Source organism: Necator americanus, chromosome III (assembly GCF_031761385.1).
Source record: "Necator americanus strain Aroian chromosome III, whole genome shotgun sequence".
Classification (NCBI taxonomy): domain Eukaryota; kingdom Metazoa; phylum Nematoda; class Chromadorea; order Rhabditida; family Ancylostomatidae; genus Necator; species Necator americanus.
The window spans coordinates 21,408,593-21,422,902 of record NC_087373.1 but is presented as its reverse complement, the minus strand read 5'-3'; the positions used below and the strand labels follow the sequence as shown (position 1 = coordinate 21,422,902).

Below are 14,310 nucleotides of genomic sequence, written 5' to 3'. Positions count from 1 at the left end.
TATGTTCACTAAAAAGAAGTATGTTATACGGAAAAATCATTTGAAAATCTGCATTCTGTTCAAAATTTTGGTGCTGGCTAGATAGTATTCATCACTTCTGTAGTTTGGCTCGTGTTAGCAGTCCCAAGAAAGCAATAGAACGGAAAGCAATGATCATGGCTGCAATAATGCCCACGTTACGCCACATATTTTGAGGCGCAAAGCTAAGACTAGTGATAACATCAGTTCCATTTGCGTAACAACCTATTCCTTGAGGTCGAGTGCAACCTGAAATGATCTTTCTCTGAAGTGTGCTATGTGTGAGTGTGACGAGAGCTACCTGAAATTGAGTTGACATGGCTCCATTCGTTGACGACCAAGCTCTCGAAGGCGTATCCGAAGTAAGAGAGGTACTTGAATGGATAAAAGAACCAAGGTAAGGAGCCCTGGTTAATGAAGAAACCTGAATCATTCATAAAGATTATCGCTATAAACCTCTATAACGGATCAAACGTGTTGAAGCTTCACCTCCGAAGGCCATCATTGGAACTACGAAAATGGGTAGCACTGCTACTGCTAGCGAAACAGAAGCAAAGATACAACCTGCTGCATACCCTGAAATGTACAAATAAGTGGCGGAAGAAGAAATAAAGACATCTTTAACATCTCTCTTTTTACTTTTTCGATTGCAACAGCTTCCAAAAAGAGTGGAGACCCTACGAGAATATAGCCATCGTTATCGCCGATTTCTGGAATGCCCTTCCCGCTTACATTACACTAGGTAGAAAAGTTTAAACGTAGGTATGAGATTTGACTTTAGTAAGCTATTAAAAGAAATGATCAGGACACGTACTGTGAAATGTAGCTCAGAACTTTAGCAATAGTGGCGTAAAAGGGTAGCTGCTGGGGATGGGCTGGGAAGCAGCGAATATGAACCAATTTTCTGCGGTTGCTGAACGCATTAGCACTAAGAGAAAGTAGGAAATTTGATGCAGCAAAGAAGGAGAAGGAAGTTTTTTTGTTCCGCCCAAATATAATCTGGTCAAAATGACCTGTAGCATGGTGCAATTATGCAGGTGACGGTGCTTGATATGACGCGATGGAGCTGACTTTGGTCGGTTAAATTTTGGTGGAAGAGATCAGAAGGCGTATAATTTCAATCGCAGACGGGCGTTCCACTGCATCCACTAAGCTTGAGATCTTTTTGACCTGACTATGATATTAAATAATAGTAGTTTCAAGTAATAAAAGAGGAGGGATGTAGCGCAGTCAGCAAGAGGTTCCGCTGTCTGCACCATCGATAGGAGGTTCGAATCAGCCCTGGTGTTCACCAAGCCCTTCATCCCTACGAGGTCGATAAATTGGTACCAGACTTGTCTGACAGGACTGACTGACTTGACACATCGGCTGACCCCGCAAGTAATTGTAAGGCTCATCGCTCGTTCATAGACCTCGAAGTCGAAGTCGAACACGTAGGTGCATCTCAAGCGGATTGATTAACGCCAGACCTTTACTTTTACTTCTATCAACTAATAGATGGGCTTATGCACTGCGTTTTACAGGTATACTTTCACTACCATTCTGGCAAATATGTGAAGTTGTGTCACTCTGCTGACTTTTCGCAACCGACAACATATGAATTCCATTTTCATTTGCTTCCACTTGCTTTGCGTTTCCTTTCCTCAGTCATGTTTTCAAGTTTTCTAGGGCTCGCATTCTCTAAGGATCTGAAAAGTAGCCTGATGGTGATTTCCAAGCGACAACCGACCGGATTCCCTATGATAGCGTCATCCTAGATGTTACTATCCTGCAACACTTCTAGCCAAATTTTCTCCCGTTGGTATTCGATTTGTGTAAAAGGCAATTTATAGCTATAACTGGCTAAAATCTGATGCTGCTATCTGAATCTGATCGGGAAATTCCTTCATGCATTTTCTTCAACATGTGGAGCGGGTAAAACCACGAGAATGGTTCTCGTAGATTGAGACTGTAGTTATCCGTGATCCTTCTTCTTATACTGGAAAAGGGTCTTGCTGGTCCTACAATGAATCTTAAATTCCACCAACTAATGTATAAAGAGGCTTGCATCCTCATAGTTGTTCTGAAAAGTTGAATGTTATTACACACTGTCGAGGTCCCCATTCTCATACTATTGTTTACCTATTATTGTGCACATTTTCTGTCGATTCTTTTTTTGGTTGTTCCAACGAAACTCACTGACCAATCGAAATCGCTGTGTTTTGCACAAGAATTGCGACGAGCAGGTAGAAAAGGAACGTGTCCAAAAGTGGAACCATGCGTGACATCCAGTATAAAATCGTCGCAAAAAGTACTGCGGAGAGAGTGTAGTTGGGAAGCTGTAACAATTGCCTTCATCCTTACGCATATGGGAACGTCTAGAATAACTCAAGAACGAGCCTCGGCCAGATTTTTTGCTATGAAGTACGAGCTGACTTTATACAATCCTGAGCCATACTCGCGGTAGAATGTGTGAACTTCCGAGCAAAAGTTCTGGAACATGGATTCTCGTCACCTGACGAAATCTATGAAAAACGCATACTTACGTTCACAACACTGAACTGGAACATGAAAGCCATGTTGACAACTAGTTGATACATAGAACCGTTAATGTTTGCGACCTTCTCCTGTGTGTACGAGTCGTTCAGATAGACAAGGCCGGTGAGAGTGGCGATCAGCTGAAGCGATGCAGTGCATGAACGAAAGTATGTGCTGATTTCGTAGTCTCACAATAGATTGAGCGATTTGAACTTTCAACAAGGTTGGTTCCCGTATCGTCGACATCATATTACGCCAATGGAGGGCGCGGATCTGATTGACGCAACTGTAAACTGATTTGTAAAAAAGAGAGGAAAGGATGAAGGAAGATGAAAAGGGAAAAAATTGTATTGCGCGGCGGTCTGGATCGGCTACTGAGCGCTATGAAGTGTGTTCCCATGGAATAATTCTTAGTTTCGCCGTAGCGCTATTACCCTGGATTTGTCGCTGGTTACGCTTGCTACCAGAGTATCATTCTTCGAGGTAACTCTCTTACTCTATGGTGAGTGACGTTTCTGAGTGACGTGATAACGCACAGGGATTACTCATATGTAGGCGAAGGAGTGATTTGTGCACAGTGAAATTGTCTGCAGATCATAGGGAACCGTAAATATGTGTAAAAAGTTTCGAATCGTGAATGTGTGTTAAAAATGATTTACGGTGCTACCATACCCATTATCTTCTTTTTTTTCGTCCGCGACAAGAACGCGAAACACAAAACAAAACCCTTTGATACGTTTTGCTCATCATTATGAAAAAAGTCATTCGGTGTTGTTCTCCTCAGCAGAGCGCGTACTTTCTCGGCATCGAGCTGTATGTACGTATCGAATGAGTCGGGTATGTTCTTCATTATTTATAAGATACCTGGCAGCAAATCGTGTAGAACTAGATCTTCCATTGCGCGATCGTTTGGTGTTGGACTCAGCACTGACGACGTTTGGTGGGTAGAAATCCTGTTGCTGTTTCTTTTGGAGGCAGGACATATATGGACTTTTTTCGTAAGCGTCACAAATCTCCTTAATGAAACTTTGGAGGAAAAGTTCGTTCCGTTTGTCACTAAGTTCCAGTAACGTATTAATTAATTTTCGAACTTCGGCGTTGTGTAACTCTCCTCTTCAGCTTGAGCTTTGTTCCAGTTACATCGATTAATATTTTGAATCTTTTCAATGGGACTTGCCAAATTTTACATTTCATAAGTTTCTGGAAAATCCCAAGGATATAAGTCCCGAATGGCTACGTAAAATCTCAGCCTTGTGGCGCACTTCTTAATAAGTCAAAAATCAGTCATTAGCGTTTTATTTTTGGAAGTTTCCAATTTTTAGCTTCTTCAAATCAAAATGTTTAAATTCAAAAGAGATCTCGCCAGAAGTACCACAAAAATAGTTAAGGCAGCAAGTAGGGCAGGCTTAGACTAGAAAAGTACTAGGTAACATACTTTTGAAAAGAAACGAATTAAGAAGAAAAGTACGTAGACATAAATTTATCGTGAAGCTCTATAAAGCAACAGCAATCTGGTTCCGCTGATCAGCTGTTCCAAATGAATAGATGATTCAAAGTGCTTCCCAGGATGCGATTGCTGTTGTTTGGACTCACTGCAGAGGTTTTTCCAGGAGAATTTTCCTTGTCGGCGATCGATGAGACGTAGTGATCTGCTGGGTTGAAGTTGCGAGGAAGAGGCTGGCCTATACTCATCCAAAACTTGACAGCTTCCAGCTGAGATCCACAGAACGCCACGCGACCGTTAGCCATCATGTAAACCCTAAACATGGTCTAAGTTGAACTAATGCTTAAAAAAATCGTAGATAAACAACAAACCTATCGAACAGTTCGAAAACCTGACTCGATGGTTGATGAATAGTAAGAATGATAGTCATAGATTTTGTGCTGGCTAGTTTCTTGAGCACCTAGATTTCTTATTGATCACTGCTAGGATTAGGGTTGGAGAAACATTCCTAGCTTCATTAATTCCTCAAAATGTTTGGAGAAACATGAGATCCGCAACCTACATTAATTACTTGAAGAGCCAGGAACGAGTCCAGCCCAGATGTCGGTTCATCACATAACAAAATAGGAGGGTTCGTTAGAATCTGAATTAAGAGGTTTAAGGAAAAACTCATAGTCTTTTGATCTTTCCAAGCACCTCCGAGGCGAACGCCACTCGCTTCTTCTCTCCACCCGAAATGCCCTTCAGAGATCGTGTCCCAATCACAGAGTTAGCGCAGTCGTCGAGACCTAGCTGCAAAACATGGAGTTGTACAAAGAAAACCTTGAGGGCTGAATCCACAGCCTTCAACTTCGAGCCTAGCACTCTTTTCATTGGTTAGACGAAGCACTTCCAGCTCAACTCACTTCGCTCATCACCTCTTCAACCTTTCTTAGTTGTCGCTTTGTACGGTACCCACCACCCATGCGTAGGACGGCCTGGAAATGGATTCTCGGAATTCTGGCTGGGGAGGAACAAGGGTAGGCACGTGACTCCTACACTGAACTCCAAATGTTCTTTGACAGTAAGCGATCCAATGAAACAATCGTCTTGTTGGACATAAGCGCACGACTCTCGCATGAAATCCTTGGTGACAAGCTTTTGGTTCACCTAAATTACTTCTTCATTTTGATTGATATAGTCATACTTACCGTAGTTTGTTAGTTGGTAGTTCCTGTCCTTCTCACTTTCACTGTTCCCTGGATCTGCATATTGTTTAGATTTCTGTGTGCGAGCACATTCAGCAAGCAGGTCTTGCCTGCACCACTCGCACCCATTATAACCATTAATTCGCCAGGGTTTGCCGTGCCGTGAACTGAATTTTGTTGGTTTAATTTTGAGGAACGTCCCGAAACCTCTTATTAACTAACCGTTGTTGAGTACCGTTCTGGATGCAGGTCGCCTAGCACGCAACTTTGTCGGAAAGTAGCGGTCCCAAAAATGGCCTCGCTCCTCCACCTGAAAAGTTTTGCAATCAACAACAACAGTTCCAAAGGTTTTTTTTCTGGACTTCAGAGGCTTCAGTTGCTTCTAAGCTTCAGTTGCTGAGATCTTTGTTGCAGATACACTTTGGATTACTAAGAAGGCACTTTTGGTCCGACATAGGGTGCTGTTATGTCAAAAAAAAAATCCTTATGCATCCGCTAAGGAAGTTGCCATATTACGTGTTCACATTCGAGCTATCCATTTATTGCAGTGTGGCTTCTAAATACGCACCATTTAGTTTTGGACATAGATCTGAGCGACAATACAATCGATGGGTGCAGAATAGTTGTGACGCTCCCAAAAAGGAAGGACAAAGCTAACGTAGAAAAAACATTTTTTTTACAGGAACTGAAAAAAATTGTTGAACATTCACAAAGCTTATGTTATTGTTGGCAACCATTGTAAGAAATATGATAAATCACAGATTTATACAACTATACACATAATACAATAATAATGCAATATATGTACCAGTTTGTGCCTGAATTTTATGCTACAATTTTTTGAGAGCTGCAAGAAAAAAAGGTGAAAATCAGAGGAGCACAAGAAACAAAAGAAAAACCGCTCGGAAACTAAGCGCAAAAGTAAAGAAATGAGTCGCATGCAACTTTTTATTCAATTTACAAAGTCTTAGAAAGGTTTTCCAAGCCATTTTAGCGAGTAAACGGTCACATAACCCCTTCTCTAAAGGTGTAGGAGGTCGGCTCTCTTAAATGATTGTTACATGTAATTTCTTTCAACTCCAAATGAACTGTCCATGCGGAGGTGGATAATAGGTCATCCCATAAATAATGCGATGTTCTGTACTTACTTTACTTCTCTTGGTTAGACAGACAAAAATTTTTCGAAGTGTAGAATTTACTCTCATTCATATTCTACAATCTTCTTCCGCCTTTCTGGTAGGCTTCAGTGCTTCTCCTTCAAAATTCACTTGCCCATGATAGAAAAATAACCATTCAGTTTTACACTATTTGTGGATGACCAATGCAATTTGGTTTGGTATTCTGAGCTGCCTTGCAACTATCGCTGAAATTCTGTGCCTTCGTTGTATAACGACCCATTCTGAGAATAGCATAAATGTGCAAAATGGTCCTAGCGAAATATTAAATAGTAACACTAAAAATGATGCTTTTGAAATGTCTGTTTTAAGAGAGTCTACTCACGTGGACGGTTATCCCTTGCCAAGTTAATTGCATCGGCGATTGTGAGCTTTCTTCAATCTGCAATGGAACAGTATGGAAAATCGCAACATGCTAATATTTGCAGATGACTGTAATTTTCTTTCAAATCTGTTTTTCAAGTCTTTCAAAGCCATAATATGTACAGTTTACGCGTAATTTCTGCGCCCATTTTTTGTAGAATTGGCGCGGGTACCTTGCTGTTGCCATGTTGAAGGGAACCCAAGATGGTTTGGAACGAAGCAGTTGATCAAGAGGACCATTTACAAGAACAAGGCAGCGGTAGTGATTTTGTCAAAACCGAGGCATGATGGTGAATGTTATAATATTTTAATTTATTGCAGTGAAGGTAAAACAGAGGTTATGGCAGCAACCACGGTGGCCAAAAAGACAGTCCCGGAGATATTTTCAGGGTTGGGTGTTCTCAAGTACTAGATAGGGCTGAGACATACCTACTTGTCTTAATCGGCAGATATCATACATCATGGCATCATGGCAGACATACATCGCCCCACGAATCTGAGGTGGTGCAGATTTCAGGTGGAGCATTATTGTAAGTTGTGATAGTAGATTATGGAGAGGAGGGTGATTCCGTCCATTTCTTCCTTATCTCCGTAAAAAACGGCCCGGAAGACGCGGCGCCGCACAAAGCTGGTGCGCTCCAGTCCAACTCCTTGTAGGAAATAGTGCGCCAGAACGTCCGAAGCCGTATCTTCCGGGCCGTTTTTTACGGCAATTAATAAGAAATAGACGGAATCACCCCCTCTCCATAATCTACTATCCCGTATGCCCGTATGCGAATACTCCACCTGAAATCCGTACCACCTCAGATCCGTGGAATGATGCCTTTAACCCATTGACGACCGCGCGCTCCTTGCGTGTCTGCTAGTGGGACCGCGCGCTTTTCCAATATGACACGGGCGTGGCCCACCGGCGGGCTGCGCGGTCCCATGAGACCCTATTTTTGTACTGATTCCTTAATTTAGATTTTTTGTAGGTCATAAAGTTTTCGAGTTTTTTTTTTAATAATTCTGATCTGTATGAGAGTAGATTCTAGTTCTTTGTCCAAAAAAATTCTTCTAGTGTTCTGTAAAATTCAGCAGCAAACATAGGCTAGAAATACTTCAAATACCTAGAGGGAACGAGGAATCTTCGGCAACTACTCTCAGGCAACTTAGATGTCGCTAAACTGATCGCCTTTAGGTTTTTCTATCACAGCAGGTATTCTGTTTACTATGTGGGTCACCAAAAACGTGCTAATCGCTTTGAGTTCAAGCTGAGACGTTGTCCTTGGGTAATCGCTGCTTTGTTGATGAATTACACTCTTTCCAGAATTCTGATAGAGAAATTCTGGGTGATAAATGCACTTCGCGTCCACGGAAACACGGCCACAAGTTTCACTCGCAACGTTTGAAAACGTCCATTCTTACCAAATCAAACATTCTCGTCAACTGCATACATATTTCCTTGGTCATAACGTCTGCAAAGAAAACTGCTTCCAAAAACATCACTCAGACCATTGGAGGACGTAACGCGTTCTACAGACGTTCGACGCCTAATTTATGAAGATTCGAGGTGGTTTCTAGTGTATTGGTCTCGGAGCCTTTGTTATGCTACTATTTTTTTTAGTAATCTGTGCCAATTACATAAGCTCAACAAATATGGAACATCTCTTCCAACAGAGACTTCGAAACACCATCACTGTCACCAATGGTGATTTAGTTTACTTATCATCTTGGAATGTCCATGTTGGCTCATCATATTTTTATCCCCAAGAAAGCGAAACAGAAACTGCGGTTGTCAAAAATCAAATCGTCTAGTCGGGGACGGTAAGTGGTCAGTATTTCCAAAAGGCTTTTACAGAATTGCAAAAAAAAAGAAGCAAATAAATGGAGAAGAAGATACGACATAATCCCGGAGTTAAAAAGTTTGATGAACATGCTTACAACATTGCATCAACGGCGCGTTAAACGGAATTATTTGTATTTTCGTTGTGTTGGTGCAAATCTTCACTTACTGGATAAACACGGGAAACCCGTACGCAATCTTCTGATTTGTCGTACTGAGCTCCAGCTAAATCAGGGCGGCTTTGAGCTTGCATTGGATCGCTAAAGAATCTTTTAAAAGCTTCACAAACGCGAGGGAAAAAGGTAGACGGTCATAAGAGGAGTATGAATTCTTTCAGATAGCAATAATTGTGTTAATCCGCTTTCATTATAAAACATGAGAACTATGTGAAATGAATGTATGATAAAGAAATAACAGTGGAATGTAGTTTGGTATAGTGGGCACAAGAGTGACAGTCTCAGAAGGCTGCTACGGTCATATGGTTGTTTTGATTGCGATAAGAGGTGCAGGGGGTGCGTGAGATGTCGTCAGCACTCTAACACTGATCCTCTTTTGCGGTTATCACTTTTCATTCGGCGAAAACAGCTCCTATTTGCAGGATTTTCTATTTCCTCACAAACTCACTTAGGAGGCAATTTTTTTTTTAAATTATTGAGAGTGGTACTATGAATTTTGCGAAACTCTGCAGTGACAATAATGCCCTCATTGTTATCGTTTCGATAACCTTACACGACCTTGTCGGATCCAAAAAGGCCCATTGGGACAAGTGGGACAGGAAGGCAAAAGAGAAGCGAATCGCCGCAACAGCACTAGAACTTATCCATAAAGTCCGTTTTAGAAATTTTGGTACCACTGCTGTACCTTTGTAACTGCAGACATGCTCTTTCTGAGAATAAGAAGCCCACTCCACAAAATTATCGAGTTATCATAAAGCAATTCGTGTTTTCACATCTTTTATGTCTTATTGCTGTTTAGTGACATCTTCTTTCTTCATGTCTTCTACGTCATGATGGTGCATAATGCTTGTGTGAAGTAGTCGTATGCACGCCAAATACTGATTTCCATGTTCGCGTTTTATTGTTCTAATTTTGGCGGGTCTGTACTAAAGGAGGTCAGTGAAAACTTTTCTTGAAACTTATAGAGCACGAAATTGAAGAACGGAAGGACGGATTACTTGGAATCATTCGGTTCTTTAGGGTTGCGCCGAGCTGTTCAACTTTAATTCAATGGAATAGTTTTCATTTTTTTCTTCTGAACTCGACAGCGCTACACTGATGAAGCTCAAGCGACTTAACAGTTCATCGCTCTTAGGTTCCTAAACGAGTTTGGTACCAATTTATAGAGTCCGAAGTGATGAAAGACTTGGTTGGCTCAGGGACGATTTCAAACCATCGTCTGTACAGTCGCAGCGGAACTTCCTGCTCCTGGAATGCCCCGCCCATTCGACAGAATCATTTGTGCTTTATGAACGTGTGTCTGAACTATACAGACAAGCCTACGATGTTTCGTAGGCATGACGTGCGGGGGCTAGGCGAAGCACGAATTCAGCATTTGTATGCTCCCAGACAAGTGTAGCATCGATTGATTGATCCTATAGTGCTCTTAACCTGTCCAATTTAATATAAAATACGCAATGTAATATGTTATGATGTACATCATAATTTAAGATATGTACTGAAATCGTACAATCTTGTTGCTTAACAAAACTACGGTGAACTTCTTCAGTAAGACATGCTGTTGTTGATAATACAAGTGGAGGAAAAAACCGTTATTACAAGAAAGCAGTACGCAAATTTCTTGCCCATTAACCTATATATGTATATAAATGAACAAATAAATAAATTTATTTGTTTATTTATTTATTTATGTATGGGTAGAAGTATGTTTGAAAATTGTTTCAGTCAAACGACATTGCAACAGTCCCCATTCTTCTAAATTTGCACCGTAGTCAGCAACAAAAAAGAAATTTATTAAATAGAAAAATTAGTATTAGAACAACCCTTGGGAAGAAAATCACATGTAAAAAAAGGCGGAATGGCTCGTGATCAAGTTAAAGCAGAATTGAATCTAGACGAGAAATTTCCTCGCGCTTCGAAAGCAGACACCCTGGAGTAAGTTACGTCGTCAAGAAGTTGGCCTAAAAAAGGCGGTTGAGAATCTTCTGTTTGAGATGAATATCAGCGGAACTTACACCTCATCATCCGATTGGTTACCATTTGTCTCTTGGGCGACATATGTCTCTCCGTTGGTTTCTGTCCCCGAGTTTGTCCTTATTCTCTTCGATTTCATATCCACATCTGTGACGTCCATTGGAGGTCTCCGTCGCTAAAATTTGCTGTATAGCGTATTTTGTTTGTTAAGGAAATTATCGAAGAAATGTCCGATGTTGGGTCCTCTAAAGAATGTTAGGGTAAATCAGTTTGTACGCATGTAGAATAGAATGTCAAATATTCTCCTCAAATCCGAATCCCCAATTTTCTGTATGAAACATTCAGAAGTGAAAATTCATACCTATGACCACAATAAAAGGTTGTTTTACCGAGTATTTTCACAATTTTTCCCTTTTCGCTGTTTCATTTCGTCACTTCTACTTACGTACGTGGTGAGCCGTCTCGTTTAACGCAATGATGCTTCTGGTGCTGCTGATGCTACTTATTCTTAAGTTTTCGGGCGCTATTCAGAACTTTGTTGCATTACTTGCAAACCACGTCCCCTACTATTGAAAAGAAGGCAACAACTTTCGTAACGCCTTTCGTAGTACCTTCTACCTACCCGTCTTGTTTAGCACTTTTGTTCTCATAAGAAAGATCATAGAACATAGGACTAACCTCCTTCGCCAGCAGACGAGCAACCTCTTGCCTGGTGTAGCCCATCTCTAGCAAGTTGAATGTGTGTGCAAGCAGTCTCAAGTTTTCAGGAACTGATATGGAAATGAGGTTGGCAAACTGACTTAAAGCCTGCAATGTTAGCCGTCATGTTTGCTGAAAAACATCCATATTCGAGATGGCACCTGGTTCAGAGTGAGACCTGGGTTATGAGGTTTGATTATCTCCTTGTATTGGTCAAATAGATCAGCTATCTGAAATAGAATAACTTTACGTTTTCAATCGGCAAAAAGCAACACTCAAAAAATTCAATGATGGGCTACCGCAAATTCGAAGCAAATTCCGTTTCAGCCGCTTTAATATATTTTATTATCAGTGATATGCTTAAAAGAATATCCAGGAACTCGATATAATTAGGAAGGAGACCGAACACCTGCTTGACTTCTTCGAAAGAGAACCCCAACTGCATCAAGTCGAGTGATCTTTCCGCTGGAAGTTTCATTTCGTCTTCCGAAACGCTGCCCGGACGAAGCAAAGGGGCGAGTTCCGCTGTTGACGACGATGGTGTTCGAGGAGCCTACAACCGGCACGTGAACGAGTAGGCTCGATGAAGATAGAACGGTACTCACTTCGATTGCCGAAACTTGCACGAGACTGTTCAGAGTAGGTGGAGAGAGGTAATTCTGTAAAAACTTTATTTTAAATGAGCGGTGAAGTATGTTTTGAGAAGTTGCAGAGGTTAAATGAATAACAAATCATTAACCGAAACTTCCCGTTAAACTGTACTTTTGTTAAGTTCCAGAACCGTATCGTCGACTATGAATTTCTGTAATGAAATTTTTTCAAAATAGTCTACATCCCAATGTTCCAGTCCTCTCTCCCTAAGCTTTTCTTTTTTCCTAAAGCAACTTCACGAAGAGTAGTAAGAATAATGTTTCAGGCGGCCCACAGTACATATCTTCAGTAACACTATCTTCCTGGCTTTTCTTAGTTTATGACAGGATAACCTGAACTCAGGACAACAGGGTCTAGAAATTAGAGTCGAAGGTGGATAGCAGATTCATCATCACTCTTTCCTAAAACCCTAATCTATATTTTTATCTTATTTTTAGCGAAAATCCAATATCGCACACATACATTTTCACATGACTTCACTTCCTCGTATATAGAAAATATGGTTTTCGCAGCACTTTCTTTCCATCTGGGTGATGTAGATAAGGTCAGCTGTTTTTGTGAGTTAAAATACATAGTGTACCGAATCTCTTATTTTCGCCGTTCGCAGTTGACGGCGAAAGTGTTCGACTCTGGGAGACAACTTCCGCGGCGAATACGGGCACTTCTGCTCCGCGGGCCAATCTGTGTAACGAAACAACGTCAGTGTCATTCTTCGAGGTGACGAGACGCATTTGGCTGACCGGACACGTTCGCCGTCGACTGTACGGTTCTGCTAGGAATAATATAAGTTCTCCATCACACTGTGTTACAGCTTAGTCATTATCGTTTATCTTATTTGATTAATTACCCGTTTTTCTAGCTTGCTTTCAGCACGGTTATTAGAACCGAAAAAAGTAGGAACAACTGCGGAATGAACAGCTAGCAAGGCACATGCTTGCTGTCAGCGGGACGTTGAAAGTAGGATTGACGCGTCTAAAGACATTCTCCAAACGAAGACTAAAATGACATCTCATTCCTTGATCTCGGAGTAAGAAGTGAGTTGGTGGGATGAGTAAAGACCACTAGTAACATGTGAAGGACGTTTGACCTATAGTGTTCATCACTCACGTATAGTGAGTGGTCATCCTATGGTCATCCTTTGATGTTCTGTACAGTAATACTGTGGTAAAACATCTGATAGCGATCTTTTTTGAAGCATTTCATAATATTTCCACACATGATGATGGGATGAGATTAAAGAGAGAAAGATTGCTTTGAAAATGCAAAGGGGAGAAGTCCTTACAAGCTTTCTGTCAAAATCCTCATTTGCGGAGTTGAGCTGCGTGATTTGTTGCCAATGTGGCGTCATAAAGCAGGAAGCATTTTCGTTAGGTGTGCTGGGTTCTTGGTAACACCCCCGATAAGAGGTCAGTGTTGGAGGCTCGAATTTCTGCAGTAGAATAATAACATGCAAGATAACGTAAAACAAACTGGACTCCAATGTGAGGACAATAGCAAGCGACTTAACCTCTTTATTTTGTTTTAATCGATTTTTCAAAGACGCTCGTTGTATGTCTGCAGCTCTACATATTCTATCGAAAAACAATTCCTTCTGTGGTCCGAGCAATTTCCCAAGGCTGAACAGTCATCAAAATATAGAAGGAGTTCGAAAATGAATTCTTCGACGTATTTGAAACTCACTTGTGAATTTTCCGTAGCTGTTCGAAGGTGATCGCCGTCTTAGCATTCACACTAGACTCTTTCTGCTGTCGAATGTCCCGCTCAAGAATTTGGATCTCCCTTTCGTAGTCATACGTCTTAAAGCAGAACTGAATTTGTGCAGAAGTCTTTTTTGGCAAACACTGGTTAACAGTCTTCTTTAGCTACTCTGAATTGCACGTTGTGCACTCACCAGAAGCTGATGAGCATTAAACGTCACCTCTTCACCGCCACTGAAAATCTATCATGTTACGCACAAACACTTTTTTAATCACATCACTCCGAACTTACGTTAGCACTTCGCTTTTCACTGTCGGGGATCCTTGGTTGTCATCCATAACGACAGCCTGGCTATAGCAGCCGTGTAAGACAGGATTCTAAAAAAGTAGTCGTTATAGTTATTTCTTACAATCCGGAAGTTTTCAAGGCTCGTGTTTAATGACAATTTATTCATCACACTGTAATCAGGGAGAATAAAACAGCAGGAGGCAATGATGGATGTACTGGTCGACCCAATAAAGTGAAGTAATAGAAAGAAGAGAAAGAAGCCTCTAGTCTGTCTAAGAGGCCTCTTGTGGATCGC

The 14,310-nt window shown here is 41.2% G+C and overlaps 2 protein-coding genes across 3 annotated transcripts; both read right to left on the bottom strand.

Annotated features, from left to right (window-relative positions):
* Nucleotides 1–91: 91 nt before the first annotated feature.
* On the bottom strand, nt 92–9,971 carry RB195_010378 (uncharacterized protein; the record flags this gene model as incomplete). 2 transcript variants are annotated; one of them, XM_064191353.1, is made up of 19 exons in its annotated part: nt 92–267; nt 320–442; nt 508–594; nt 2,201–2,336; nt 2,398–2,490; nt 2,544–2,675; nt 2,728–2,821; nt 3,400–3,551; nt 4,129–4,294; nt 4,351–4,439; nt 4,542–4,622; nt 4,676–4,771; nt 4,885–4,956; nt 5,018–5,128; nt 5,206–5,333; nt 5,389–5,476; nt 6,667–6,723; nt 8,699–8,789; nt 9,862–9,971. In XM_064191353.1, 19 exons carry the CDS (start codon nt 9,969–9,971, stop codon nt 92–94), a joined length of 2,082 nt encoding a protein of 693 aa, XP_064048935.1. The 2 variants fall into 2 exon arrangements, with proteins under 2 accessions (XP_064048935.1, XP_064048936.1); XM_064191352.1 differs by lacking the exon at nt 9,862–9,971 and having other exon boundaries at nt 8,699–8,782.
* A 682-nt stretch (nt 9,972–10,653) lies between these two features.
* Nucleotides 10,654–14,065, bottom strand: RB195_010377 (uncharacterized protein; the record flags this gene model as incomplete). Its single annotated transcript, XM_064191351.1, has 11 exons — nt 10,654–10,666; nt 10,721–10,854; nt 11,358–11,486; nt 11,540–11,608; nt 11,788–11,931; nt 11,984–12,037; nt 13,312–13,458; nt 13,537–13,645; nt 13,710–13,825; nt 13,921–13,960; nt 14,019–14,065. The coding sequence occupies 11 exons, from the start codon at nt 14,063–14,065 to the stop codon at nt 10,654–10,656; spliced, it is 1,002 nt and encodes a 333-aa protein (XP_064048934.1).
* Nucleotides 14,066–14,310: the final 245 nt, after the last annotated feature.